Raw genomic sequence first — 14,117 nt, 5'->3', positions numbered from 1 at the left:
AGCCTCTTTAACTTCTCCCCGTCACTGACTCCCTCTTAACCCATTGCATTTGTTATCCCCTCTCTCTTTTTAATCCTAGAATTGATAAAATAGAAAAAACTGAAAAATAGATAAAATTGAAAAAATAGATACATCTTGTTTAATTCCTGGATTGCTGTAGTGGCAGCCTGCTTTTTTTTTATTTCCGGTTTTCCCCGTCAGCGCCTTCTTGTTGCCCCCTATTCAGGAACCTGCAGAGGCTCCTTAATTGCCTCGAGTCCCTAGCCCAACATTCCCAGACTCTCCAACACCTGCTTCCCACCTCCGAACCCTCCTCTCCGGTCACTTCCCGCCCAGCATGCGCCAGCCAAGGCTGTTTTCTGAGTGGTGGTCCAGCCCCACCGTGGGTCTTTCTCAAATGTTTCCCTTCTCCTCTCCGCCAGGTCGACAGGTATTACTTCCTCTGCCTTAAGAGACTCAGTTTAGCACTCAGTTCTGCCAAGAAATGTGTTCTAATGAACCCCACTTAAGTATAATCACTTTAGATTTTTAAAATATATCATCAAAGCAGTTGTAAGAACAGTGTAAGTACCACGCAGAACATTTGAAAAAGAAACCTGTAACCTCAACATCCTAACACATCGGTTATCATCATTGCTTTATTTCCTTCCAGCCTTTTTCAAATTTTTTATAAAGATTACCTTTTAAAGTATGTATCGGTCAGCCAGCCAGTATTTACTGGGTTCACACTGTGTGCTCAGTGTTAAACGCTTTGGGGAGTGTTAGAAGCAAGACCCTTCTCGGTCCTCCTAGTCTAGTTTCGTGATAATTATTAAAAATGATGAGAGAGTACTGTCAACATTAAAAAAATATTTAAAGCCAGCCTACTTCCAATAAGAATTTGAAGCAGCTTACAGTAAGAGGTTGGGATCAAAAGATAACACACATTCACACGCGTACCCATTAAAGCAGGACAGAAGGGCAAGAGCCAGGTAATATGGGACTAGGAAAGGCACAGTAAAACCGGAATTAGTTATCTCTTGAAATTGAGTGAACACCTTTCCTTTGAGCTTCTTAGCAGCCAAGGTGAAAGAGGAAATACTAAGAGCAGTATAGGCTAAATACTGAATAGTTGAGAGGAGGAAGAGAGCTGTGTAGCCCAGGAAGGCTTGGACTTGACGTACGTGTGTTTATATACTGTTAGGTTGTATAGCGTGATCCTTTTTTCTTTGTTTCAATGTTGTTTTGTGTTCGTTTGTTATTGTTTTATTGTGTTTGATTTCCCTGTCTAAAGGGAAGCTGCTTGATTGTTCATGTAGTACCTTAAAGCTCTACGGTGTTTTGTACGTAACAAACGATAAGTCCTATACGTTGGGAATTTATTATATGTATAACAGAGGTGGTGAGATTGAAGTATTATTGTATATTGTATTACTCAGCTGCCAGAGCAGATTCCCTGGATACCTTGTTAATTACGAGAACTTTACCATAAGGTTTGGTAAACTTTTGGTAGTTATCAATGAAAACAAGGATGAAAAGGGAAGAATTTAGCTCCTGGCAGCAGCATGTAGGTAAAGGGTAAGCACATACGTAATTGTTCAGATATAAGGCAGTCACTGTACTGGCTAAAATGGTAGTTGCTTCCAGGCGTGGGATACCTTCATCCATGTCCACGAGAAAGCTTTTAAAGCTCATCTACAGTGAGAGGTGGCAGTACCGTGCGATCAGATTTCCTTGGTTCTTGGTTCTAACAGTGTTCACGAGTCCTTCTACCATGTTATGGGGAGTTAGCATGACGCAGTCAGACAGTCTCTCCTGGAGATCAAGGAAGAGGTCAGAGTTCTCCTGGTCCTCATTAAGGTGACCTACTGAAATTGATTCATGGCACACACATGGCTTCTTCTTAAATTCAGCAAGTAAAGTGAGCCACTTTATGACACACAGAAAAGTCTCCCAGAGAAAAATAGGGAAATTATAGGAAGGTGGATTCTGAGTCGGCGTTTTACAAATTGCTTGACTTGGCGTCCCTGCGTCATGATGTGGTGTCACTGTGATTAAGTCTCTCCCCATCCCCACCTCCCTGCTTTTTACAGTTAATGTGTCACATATGTTTAAAATGAAAAAAATTTTTTTAATTTAATCGCTCATATATATCAAATCATTATGCCATACACCTAAAGTACAATGTTTTATGTCAATTATATCTCAAAGCTGGAAAAAATGTAGTATCTCTTACATAATTCGTAAAAAACTTAAGTATCAGACAACATAGGTAAACAAAATATTAGCTACATCTTAGGATTTGGGATGTTGTTTTCTTTATACTCTTCTGTATTTCTGAAGTTTTCTACACTAAACAAGTAGAATCACGTGATCACAATGTGTGATTTATACTCAGGGAAAGTTATTAAAATAATAATGTAAAAAACACATGGTGAAAAGTACTGAATAAGAGGCAACCTGAGTTAGGGACACATTGCTTATTAACACATGTGGACCTTCATTGTTCTATATGTAAATTGTGGGGAAATCATCTTCCCCTACCTCCTTAAAAGAATACTGAAAGGAAAAATAGGTAAATAGATGGGCTTTACTTCGAGTTGCCAGATGAAAGCCATTGTGTGAGTAAATGGAAATAAGATTTCACTGCTGAACAAAGTTGTCATTAACGACCCTTTCTGAATTTGACTCATAGAGAAAGCAAAAGCCTCCAATGGATGTGTCCTAGTGCACTGCTTGGCAGGGATCTCTCGCTCTGCCACCATCGCCATTGCCTACATCATGAAGAGGATGGATATGTCCTTGGATGAAGCTTACAGGTGAGGACAGGAACATGCCCTGTGAGACTGGCTTCTCCTTTGACCTGAATCATGAGAAGACATGGTGGGTGGGGGAGAGGGTGGTGGTGACCACGTTAAAGCAGATCATGATTATTTTAGTTATACTCTTTACAGGTGACTGGATTTTTAAATGGTTTTTCAAAGATTGGAGAAAAATGCATTTTTATAATTTAGTACTAATTCTGCCCTCACATATATCAAGTTCATCCTCAGCTACTTTTTAAGTTTAAGGAAGAGCAAATACAGAGATCTCCATCCTGTTACTTGAGTTTGTATCTTTGCCTGGTTGGGGAAATATCATTTGTTCTAATTTACACACGAGAAAGAAACGCTCCAGGAGAAACTCATTGTAGAATTCCTACCGTGCTTCAGATTCTGTGTCTCTTTCACTGAGGAAAAATCCCAATATATGCAAGTATAAAACCAAATAATGGTCAAACTCCATTCGTTGAGTAGAATTTCCTGCAATCTAGAGTTGCTTAGATTTTGTAAAGAATTTTACTGAAGTAGATAGTTGATTTACGGTGTTGTGTTAAGTTTGCTATACAGCAAAGTGATTCATTTATACATACATATATTCTTTTTCATACTCTTTTCCATGTGGTTTATCACAGGATATTGAATATTGTCCCCTGGGCTATAAAGTAGGACCCTGTTGTTTATCCATCCTAGATATACTAGTTTGCATCTGCTAACCCCAAACTCCCAGACCTTCCCTCTCCCCGCCCCCTCATCAACCACAAGTCAGTTCTGTATGTCTGTGAGTCTATTTCTGTTTCATAGATACACTTGTGTCGTATTTTAGATTCCACATAAGTGATATCGTATGGTATTTGTCTTTCTCTTTCTGACTTATTTCAGTTAGTATGATAATCTCCAGGTCCATCCATGTTGCTGCAAATGGCATTGTTTTTTTTATGGTTAACATTCCATTGTGTGTGTGTGTGTGTGTGTGTGCGCGCGCACGCGCGCGCCACATCTTCTTTATCCATTCATCTGTTGATGGACATTTAGGTTGTTTCCATGTCTTGGCTATTGTGAATAGTGCTGCTGTGAACATAGGGGTGCATGTGTCTTTTCAAATTATGGTTTTGTCTGGGGATATGCCCAGGAGTGGGATTGCAGGGTCATATGGCAACTCTAGTTTTAGTTTTCTTGAGGAACCTCCATACTGTTCTCCGTAGTGGCTGCACCAATTTACATTCCCACCAACAGTGAAGGAGGGTTCCCTTTTCTCCACACTCTCTCCAACACGTATTATCTGTAGACTTGATGGTCATTCTGACCTGTGTGAGGTGATAGCTCATCGTAGTTTTGATTTGCATTTCTCTAATAATTAGCGATGGTGAGCATCTTTTTCATGTACCTATTGGCCATCTGTATGTCTCCTTTGGTGAAATGTCTATTTAGGTCTTCTGCCCATTTTTTGATTGGGTTTTTTGTTGTTGTTATTGAATTGTATGAGCTATTTGTATATTTTGGAAATTAAGCCCTTTTTAGTCACATCATCATTTGCAAATATTTTCTCCCAGTCCATAGGTTGTCTTTTTATTTATGGTTTCCTTTGCTGTGCAAAAGCTTGTAAGTTTGATTAGGTCCCATTTGTTCATTTTTGCTTTTATTTCTATTGCCTTGGGAGACTGACCTAAGAAAACATTGGTACAATTTATGTTAGAGAATGTTTTGCCTATGTTCTCTTCTAGGAGTTTTATGGTGTCATGTCTTATACTTAAGTCTCTAAGCCATTTTGAGTTTGTTTGTGTGTGGTGTGAGGGTGTGCTCTAACCTGATTTGCATGTGGCTGTGCATAGAGTTGCCCAGATTTTTAAGTATATAATTTTGAGGGGGTTGCCTCCACCCCCCCTTTCTCCAGACAGAAGGCAGCCAGTGACAGCAGCACCAAGGACTGGGGTTGTGTTCAGGGACGCCTGAATCGGAGTCCCCTGTGTATCTTGTTGGATAGAGGTGGTTAGTTTGCGTGTGATAAAGGATCGATAAATACAGGCACGTGGAGCCAGGCCTGCTGTAACAATTGGACTTTCTTCTCAAATTGGAAAATCTGGAGAAAAGAAATGAGCTACCTGAACAGCTCCTCACTTGAGGAAGGAGCTGAGGCGGTGGGTCCTCCCTGTGTCCGCACCGCGCCGCGTCCTGCAGTCTGGCTGCTCCCTAAGGTCCTCCTGCGCCCAGTAGAAACCAGCAGGAGAGGCGCCCTTCCATCCTGTTGCCGGGTCTCATCGCGAGGGTCCTGCATGTACACTTGTCACAGTTGAGGCAGTTGTTTCTGGCTTCGTTAATTTGCTTTAGGTTACTGATTTCCAAGGAGTTTATTTTTGATTTTTCTCTTTTCTTCCTTATCCAAATATAAATTTTCAGTGTAGTTTCACTCCTGCATCTTCTGAGAAGTGGCCTTAAGGGTCAGGGGCCACTAAAGAATGTATCTACTATTTCTAAAGAGTCTCTGTTTCTACAATGAAACAGAAAAGCTGTTTATAACTAGTTTTGATCCCTTGATGACTCTTTTTTAAACAAGGTGGTTACAGAAATGAAGCCAGACATCAGACCTGTTTTTTTTCTTTTTTAATATTTTAATTTATTTATTTGGTTGCGCTGGGTCTTACCTGCGCAGGTGGCCTCCTTAGTTGTGGCTTGCTGGCTCCTTAGTTGCGGCATGTGTGCGGGATCTAGTTCCCTGACCAGGGACTGAACCTGGGTCCCCTGCATTGGGAGCGCGGAGTCTTAACCACTGTGCCACCAGGGACGTTCCTAGACCTGGTTCTGGATCCCGGCACCGTCCTTTAGTAGCTGTGTGATTTAGGGCGAGTCACCTAAGGACTGTGTGTACCTCTGTGATGGGGGTAATGACACCCACCTGACAGAGGGTAGTTTTGAGAGTTGAATGAGAGAATACTCCCTTTAGTGCATTCGCATAATGCTTAGCAGACAGAGCCCACTGTGTAGCTGGTTACTCTGTCACACCGAATCCAAAGGGAAGGAACTCGGAAGTGTGTGCTTTGATGCCCTGGCCATCTGATACTCTCTCTTTTGATCGTTAATTAAAAATGTGCAACGTCTTGAAGTGGCTGTGGGGCCTTTGATGTTGGGAAGCTGAAGGTGGCGCATGGCTGTTAAAGCTGTACTTCTGATGGCAGCGCCGGTGGGGAGGGGCGGTGTCATCCCGGGTGGTGAGGGAAGAATCATCTCTTACCAGTTGCACTGGAAGCCTTGGGTCCTTGAAAATAAGGAGGCTCAACCTAGAACTTTAGGGGCCTGGCCTCCCGCCTTCTAGCACCTCCGGGCTCGGGCTATAAAGCTCCCCGACGCAGAGGCCCTCATCTCCTCCTTGACCCTCTGCCCCAAGTTTTAAACCAGCCACCTGACAGAGGTCTTGGAAGGGTCTCTCTGATGATTCCCTGTCGCAGCTCTTCACTTGCCGTAGCTTAGTAACATTCTTACAATAACAGGTAGTCGTCAAATTCAAGCCTTTTAGGCTTTTTCCTCTTTTCATAGATTTGTGAAAGAAAAAAGACCTACTATATCTCCGAACTTCAATTTTCTGGGCCAGCTCCTGGACTACGAGAAGAGGATTAAGAGCCAGACCGGAGCGGCGGGGCCCAAGAGCAAACTGAAGCTGCTGCACCTGGAGAAGCCAAGCGAGCCTGTCCCGGTCGCCGCCGCCGCCGCGGAGGGCGGGCAGGGAGGCCAGCCGCCCCTCGGGCCGCCCCGCGCCCGTCCCGCCGCCGCTCCCCCCGAGGCGTTGGGGCCCCGGCCTGTGCCCCACGCCGGTGCGCCCGGCGCCCAGCCCTCGCCTCCCGACGACGGCCCCCTGGTCCAGGCGCTCAACGGGCTCCACCTGCCCGCGGACCGGCGGGAGGACAGCGGCCGCCTCAAGCGCTCCTTCTCCCTGGACATCAAGGCGGTGTCGCCGTCAGCCGGCGCGGCCGCGCCCCTGCGCGGGCTCTCCTCCCCGGAGGCGGCCCCGGAGCCCTACAAGCCCTCCTCCGCCCTGGAGGGCGCCGGCAAGCCGTGCCAGTTCTCCCCGGTGCGGGAGGTGTCGGAGCAGACGCCCGAGGCCAGCCCGGAGCGGGAGGAGGCCAGCCCCCCCCGGGGCCCCCAGCCTCCGAGGGCCCCCGAGGGCCAGGGCGCGCGGCCCCGCGCGGGGAGGCCGCTCCTGTCGCCCCTGCCCCGCAGCGGCAGCGTGGAGGACCACTGCCAGCCCCGCTTCCTCTTCGGCCTCTCGGCCAGCCAGCAGCACCTGGCCCCGTCCGCCGCCGGGCTGGGCCTCGAGGGCTGGCACTCGGACATCCTGGCCCCCCAGACCTCCGCCCCCTCCTTGGCCAAGAGCTGGTATTTCGCCCCCGAGCCCCCTCACTTCTACTCGGCCTCGGCCGTCTACGGAGGCCACGCCGGCCCCCCCGCCTTCAGCTGCGGCCAGCTGCCCGCCTGCGGCGGCGACCCAGGCCACTCCGTGCGCCGGCGGCAGAAGCCCAGCGACAGGGCCGACTCCCGGCGCAGCTGGCACGAGGAGAGCCCCTTCGAGAAGCAGTTCAAACGCAGAAGCTGCCAGATGGAGTTTGGCGAGAGCATCATGTCCGAAAACCGGTCGCGGGAGGAACTGGGGAAGGTGGGCAGCCAGTCGAGCTTTTCAGGCAGCATGGAAATCATCGAGGTCTCCTGAGAAGAAAGACACTTGTGACTTCTATGGACAGCTTTTTTCTTGTTCACAAAAAATATTCCCTGTAAATCTGAAATATATATATGTACATACATATATATTTTTGGAAAATGGAGCTATGGTGTAAAAGCAAAACACGGATCAACACCGCTGCTCTCTTTTAATACCTGCACTTGAGAGAGAGCAGCTAGTATTTCTCTCAACACAAGTGGAAGAAGGGCAGAGGCTAGCTTTCCCCCCAGGCACACGAAACAATTCTATGCAGTGGACTGCACATCCTCTCATCATTCTTACTAAATCGAGTTCTATTTGGTGTCAGAGGACAGACGCGCCCACCATTTTCTTGTCGTGCTACAACGAGATCTCAAATACTAGTCCTGTCCGGTCCCTTCCATAGTGCACCTTAGTGCTGAGACTGAGCCAGCCTGTGGGTCGGGCGGGGAGAACCTATTAGGAACAGAACCTAATGGTAAATCCAAGAGAAATGACCACATCCAAAGCTGATTCACAAACCCAAGAGCACCTGACAGCCGAGCGATGAGAGCATCGTTCTGCTGACCGACCATTAGGGGCCTTGCCAAGATCTACTATAGAGCAACCCCAGTACCTCAGACGGAAAGTCGGGGCTTTCACCACTACCAGGTTTGGTGGCCCGTTTTCTAGGCATTGTGAACAGGCAGGTAGCTAGTCACCCCTTTCAGACCAATTCAGACGGTCTCTGCACACATTTCCAGTCGGGCCTGGATGGAGGGCGTTCATTTGTTCGTTCTTCTTCTCAGCTTTGTGAAGAAAGAAAGGAAGGAAGCGATCTAGGATCAATGTAACAGCCAGGAGTCTGGCAGCATCACAATTTAAGCTAAGGCTGGGAGGCTAAACAAGTCTCCCTCCCTCTTTATAAATCAAAGAGTTGTTCGAGATGGGGCTGTCAACCCTTTCGATGAAGGTTAATTTCAAGCCAGACGTGAATTTATTCGGTAGCAGAGCAGCAGCACCGTCTCGTCCTCAGCCGCGCTAGACGGCTTCCATTTCGGGTTCATCGTGCAGATGCATCTTGTGAAAATGGAACGGTAAGGCAGCATTTTATAGGAAACTACTAAGAGGCAGAAAACTGCGGAAGGATTAGAGAAGGTGGAATTGCTGAGGAGAAGCAGGAAACTGTTATTTTCTCAGTGGTTTTTTCCCTTAGCATGCGACCAAGGTGGTATTTCTATAATTAGACTTTCATACTGATAGGGCTGAGAGAGGCTTTGGTAAGCAACGAACGTTCAGAGAGAAACAGTGTAGGAAGGTGAGGAGAAGGCGGTTGAATTTTGCTTCGTTGCGAGCAGAGCGGAAAGACACAGCCAAGCTGTTCTCAGAAACTAACCCCAGCATTTTTTAGTAGAACGGACATATCAAAGTGGAGTGGGACCAAGTGGTCTCCGTCCGTGACCTACAATCACTGTATGGAATCAATCCTGGCAGCTGAAAATAGGAGGTGATTAGAACAAGTCCACAAGTGACAGCACTTACCTGCTTTTAAACTTCCTGGCTTGAGTTTTGTCAGCCACAGTCTGGTCCTGTTTTGAAGCCTTAATTCACGTCAGCAGCTTTTTTTTAGGGTGGTGGGCGGGTGTTAGCATTGTTCTTTACTGTAAGTGTAGCTAGTTGCTGACTCATATCTCAGGTTTTTCTACATGTGAGAAATGGACAGTCCTTTGAGTTGGGTGTGCCTTCGTGTTTCCCATGGTGACTGCTAAAACCAGCATAGATGACATGATTCAAAACTGAATTGATTGTGGCGATTATGAGCTTCATAGAACATAACTGGTTATGCACAAATAATGGGCTACGATATGGGTATTAAATGGAGAGAGAACTGCGTAGGGAGTGCGTTGTTACCATACTGGAGAAGTTCTGTTAAGAGGGATTTAGCTTTTCCATATACATGTACATTTTGGATGTAATCAGATATTATCAAGGTTTCACACAGTAATTTCTGATGTGTTATGTACACATGCACCAAACGTGTAACAGCTCCCTGCTTCCAGAGTCTGGTCACAACTGTGGAACATTTTTGAGAAATGAAATCAATGGCTCCAATGCTGTACGTTTCAGGAGGGTTGTGGGACTTGGTTTTAATGCGATCTTTGGGCAGAATTGGCCTTCCATCATTTGGGATTTCTCTTGGCCATGGTCCCCTTCCTTCCTGTGACCAACGTGGTCCTGTACTACACCCTTTGGTCCTTGATCACTAACGTCGAGTAATCAGCCCTTGGAATGGAGACTGCCCTGCCGAAGGGGCAGCCTCTCGGGCCAGCCCCAGAGCCACGTGGGTGGCCGAGGGCCGGGCAGGGCGGTGGCTGACTCTTTGCAGCGTGGAATCCGAGGGGGAGCCCTGGAGCCTACCAGATGATACGGGATGGTGATTTTATACGATAGAACTAGAGCTCTACGTGAGAAATGCTGGAAAATGGTTTAGGACATTTGTAAAGCTAGGTGGGAAGACTGTATAAATGTTTAATATGAATATAGTGTTCTTTTGTAGTAAGGCAAGCTGTTGAATGGTTGAATTGTGCATTTCTCATTCTGATGTGTCATGAATGTTAATATGATGAAATAAAATCAAAACTGGTACCTGTTTATACATAAGTGTGAGAAAGGACCTCTCTCTACAGCATGTCCGAGTGGTGAAGGAGGCCTTGGTGGGACCTGACCTGCTGTCCTCCCGCCGGAGGCATCAGCTGTGTCACGGGATCCATCATTCACAGGGAACACGCTCAGGCGGTAACGGTCTGTGGCCATCGCCTTCATTCTTTAATGTGTACGCCAGACGCAACTGTGGTGTAGAAACCTCCGATGACCTCAGGTTTGGTGACTGACTGAAACCAGAATAGGTACAAGGTAGGAAGAAAAAAGACCAGGTAAACATTTGTGGTGCATTTTAATGTAATATGTGGACGGTTTTATAATCCTTATAGGAAAAACTGAGGGAGAGTAGTTATTTAACGATCTGTTCTCCATCCTTGCCGCGTACATCACGCCCAGTGTCGCATGATGCTTGTAAGTGACACTGGGCATGATGACTCATGAGAACAGAAGCTCAGCCTCATCAGGTTGTTAGTAAAGAATCAGGCATTAAAGGAATAAAGCATTTACCTTCAGTGCAAGCAGCTGGGATAGTGGCGATAAGAAGAATCACAGGCGACATCATTTAAGTTGGTTGTGAAAGGCTTCTGAGTTGAAGTCAGATGTAAGGAAATTTAAAAACAAGAAGGATTGGACAGGGTGAGTGAAGACCAGAAGAGCTGTCTTGACCAGGGCCTTACCAAAAACTGGAGGTGGGCGTGGGATAAAGGAAGAGAGGGCACATGGCATAAATCTGCCTCGAGATGGGAGGTGGCAGGAGGGAGCAGGTGTCTCAGTGAGAGGCTTTGGGTGGGAAGCTGTAGATGTTGGAAGGCCCGAAAGTCAAGCCAGTTACTACTTAAACGCAGACAGATCTGAGGGCCTCTTGGGGACCACCAGCCGCAGCAGGCTGGTGTCAAAGGACTAGTTTGGGTCTGACATCATCAGACCAGGGCTCAGGCTAAGGGGAAACGGGGAAGGTATAGATACTGGGACAAGTGAACAAGACCTTGTTATCCTCAGAACCTTCACCGTCATTTTGTCTTAGATACTCCTGTCTGGTGGTTTTCGCTTTCTGACACTAAGCAGATACGTTTTAGGTCTAGTAAACAAAATTTAGGTCTAGGTGCTTTTCTCTGAATATAACTCTTCCGCCTCTATCAATGAAAGAGGGAAGCAAGGTATTTCTTGCATTCTGTGGGGCCCATTCATCCTTGTACAGCAAAATTATACTTGGTTATATCTTTACAATGTTGCAAAATCAACTGGAGGATGACACCACCATCTTGGAAGATGTTTACAAGTCAATCATATTGTTGCAGTTTATGTGCATATAGATGTCAAACTGGGCTTATGTAAAAACAAATTTCATTCCTTTGGTTCTGGCTAACACCCCAGAGTCAGTTGGAAATGCTTTCCCATAGGACATGCAGAATGTTACCTTGTAGGAGGGTGTCATAGGCAAACAGGATAACTGGGAGAGGGTGAGCTCAGCTGTGGCCTGGGTTCTCTGGTCAGGGGAAGTATGACAGTTTCAAAGACTGAATTAAAAATACTTGGTTCACAGAAGCTTTTAGCATAAATCATGCTTCACTATATAGAACAGGTAGCAGTAGGAATATGCCTTGATTGGTGAAGAAAATTAATCAAATCGTCAGTAAATTCTATCATGTCCTATGTTGACACAGATGACCCTGAACAAATTCCTAAGAGCAATGGACACATACACGCAGCTCACCACATGAGATACTGCTCATACTAATAAGCAACTAGATTTAGTTGCCAAAAAAGTTTTAATGTTATGGTTTGAAGCATGTGAATAATTAAGTTATCTGGTTACCCTTTCCCTCTGTAGTCACAACATTTGAATGGAAGGTACATGCCTTGTGTGTGTGCAAGAAATTCAGTGTTACTTATTATAAACCAATAAACAACAATGACATCTCTGAGGCACTATGTAGCTCTTAACAAAGGAATGAAAGTCAGGGTAGGGGAAAGAAAAGCAAAATTACTTCTCTCACAATTAAGAAAAAACATACACCTGAAAATTCCACAAGAAGAAAACATTTCCCTTCTCTCCATGCTGCCCTTCAATCTTTAGTATCAACATGTTAAGTAATTTCCGACTGAATACTACATATCTGGGTTTAGCTGAGGTGTAAACAAAACAGGAAGACAAAATTTTCAATCACTCTAGGATTTTAATACGTGTTTGTTCACAGCTCTCATTACTGAAGATTCCTTGTTTTCCTTGGGATTTGCTAAGGGAAATGCCAAAGCTAAATAAGTTCTACAAATAAACCCGAAAGAGTAAGTGGCACATGTAGTTCCCCAGGGCCACTGGTTTACGTAGCCTTGGAAACAGCATGTCTATAATACCTGTAATGTACCTTTTTCACGCGTCGGAGGAGAAAGCAAAGAAATAAGCTAGAGAATACTTTACCAAAGACAAACCAACCAAACCAATTTCTTGAGTGCACTGAGAATGTGGAGTCCTTAACTCATTCCATCGAATAGTCACTCTGGCAGAGGACGTAAGTTACTAAGAATGATAAAACTTTGAGGGAAATAAAGATGTGAAATCTATAAAATCATTATAAAGCTGCCCATGAAATCTATCTCTTGCTCTTAACCCCACAATTCATTTATTGTAAACTTATATGCACATAATACAAGGGGTGAAGGCCTTTCTACTGATCTTCCACTTCAACTAGTGAAACAAGGAGGCTGCAGTAGAGCGGCCTGTTGGATGGGGTTCATAACTAGAGGTGAATAGACTGACCAGCAAAACAGGTCCTTAAAGGAAGCGAGCCACTTGACACCTGTCTAATTCATAGTTAAGAAAAAGAAGGAAAGAAGCTCTCCCTTGGCAACTCAGAAATTAAAGTCACTACAAGACCCAGGGCCGCTGCTCAGACACAACAGGCAAAGACGCTCCTCACTGCTTCTCGAGGGTGATGTATCAGAACCGCAGACATGGGATCTAAGAGCCGGAAGGGGCGTGAGACCCCACCCAGACCACCTCGTGCTCTAGCGGGGGTGGAAACTTCCAGCCAGGGCTCTCTGACAACCCCAGGCAGCCTCCCCATCCCTGAAACGTCCGAGAGCGTCCAGCTAGGTCACTGGCCATTAACCAACCGAGATCCAGCATTACTGTCTCTTGAAACAGTAAACCCCTCAGATTCCCAGAATCCATTGGAAAAAGTAAAATACTGAGGAGGGAAAAGTAAAATGTTACCAGTCAGGGTTCAATCAGAGAAGAACCACCAGGAATGATGTAGAATAAGAAGGCTGTTCAAGAGACTCACCTTAAGCAATTAAAGGAGCTGATGAGAGCCCCAGTTGCGCTGTTTCTTCTTCACCAGGAGTCGCTGGGCAGGTGGTCCAGAAAACAGCTGGATGTGCAGTGGGGGATGGGTGGGCAGTGGGGGATGGATGGGCAGTGGGGGGATGGATGGGCAGTGGGGGATGGGTGGGCAGTGGGGGATGGGTGGGCAGTGGGGGGGATGGATGGGCAGTGAGGGATGGATGGGCAGTGAGGGATGGATGGGCAGTAAGGGATGGATGGGCAGTGGCGGAGAGCCAAGACACCTGAAGCCTGCAAGCAACAAGCTGGAACCACATCTGTCTCCCACCAGAACCCACGTTGGCTCTTCCCTTCTCTAAGCCCTCATCCTCCCTGCTGCAGAAGACCTAAGGAGGAGTTATTACTCATACCTGGCCCAGGATCTGGAAAAGCTGAAGGCAGAGTTCTGTGGGGCCGGACGGAGGAGCTGCTGCCCACACACCAAAAGTGCACCAGGGCCTGACTGACAGCGACGTCCTCAAATACACGTGGATGTTGCTTCACTCCCACTGACAAGTCTCCTGCAAATTTCTCTTGTGGCCAACCCTAACCAAAAAGGAACAGGGAAGGGAATTCCAGGAAACATAACTCGACTTAGCCAAAGTTGATAACGTTGCAAAACCACCACATACCACAAATATTAAATTAACTAGAATTATTTCAAAACACA

At 46.1% G+C, this 14,117-nt stretch overlaps 1 protein-coding gene across 2 annotated transcripts in view; it reads left to right on the top strand.

The window, feature by feature from the left end:
* Window positions 1–10,106, top strand: part of DUSP16 (dual specificity phosphatase 16) — an 84,954-nt gene extending 74,848 nt beyond the window's left edge. For both annotated transcript variants that reach the window (XM_082665535.1, XM_082665536.1), the window contains exons 8-9: window positions 2,675–2,798; window positions 6,330–10,106. In XM_082665535.1, coding sequence (XP_082521661.1) covers window positions 2,675–2,798; window positions 6,330–7,497 — 1,292 coding nt within the window. In that variant the 3' untranslated portion in view covers window positions 7,498–10,106. The remainder of the gene's footprint in view (window positions 1–2,674; window positions 2,799–6,329) is intronic.
* Window positions 10,107–14,117: the final 4,011 nt, after the last annotated feature.

The sequence above is a fragment of the Grampus griseus genome (genome assembly GCF_964374135.1).
Source record: "Grampus griseus genome assembly, chromosome: 11".
Taxonomy (NCBI): Eukaryota; Metazoa; Chordata; class Mammalia; order Artiodactyla; family Delphinidae; genus Grampus; species Grampus griseus.
The sequence above is the reverse complement of the archived record's forward strand: the minus strand, read 5'-3'. Positions and strand labels throughout refer to the sequence as shown.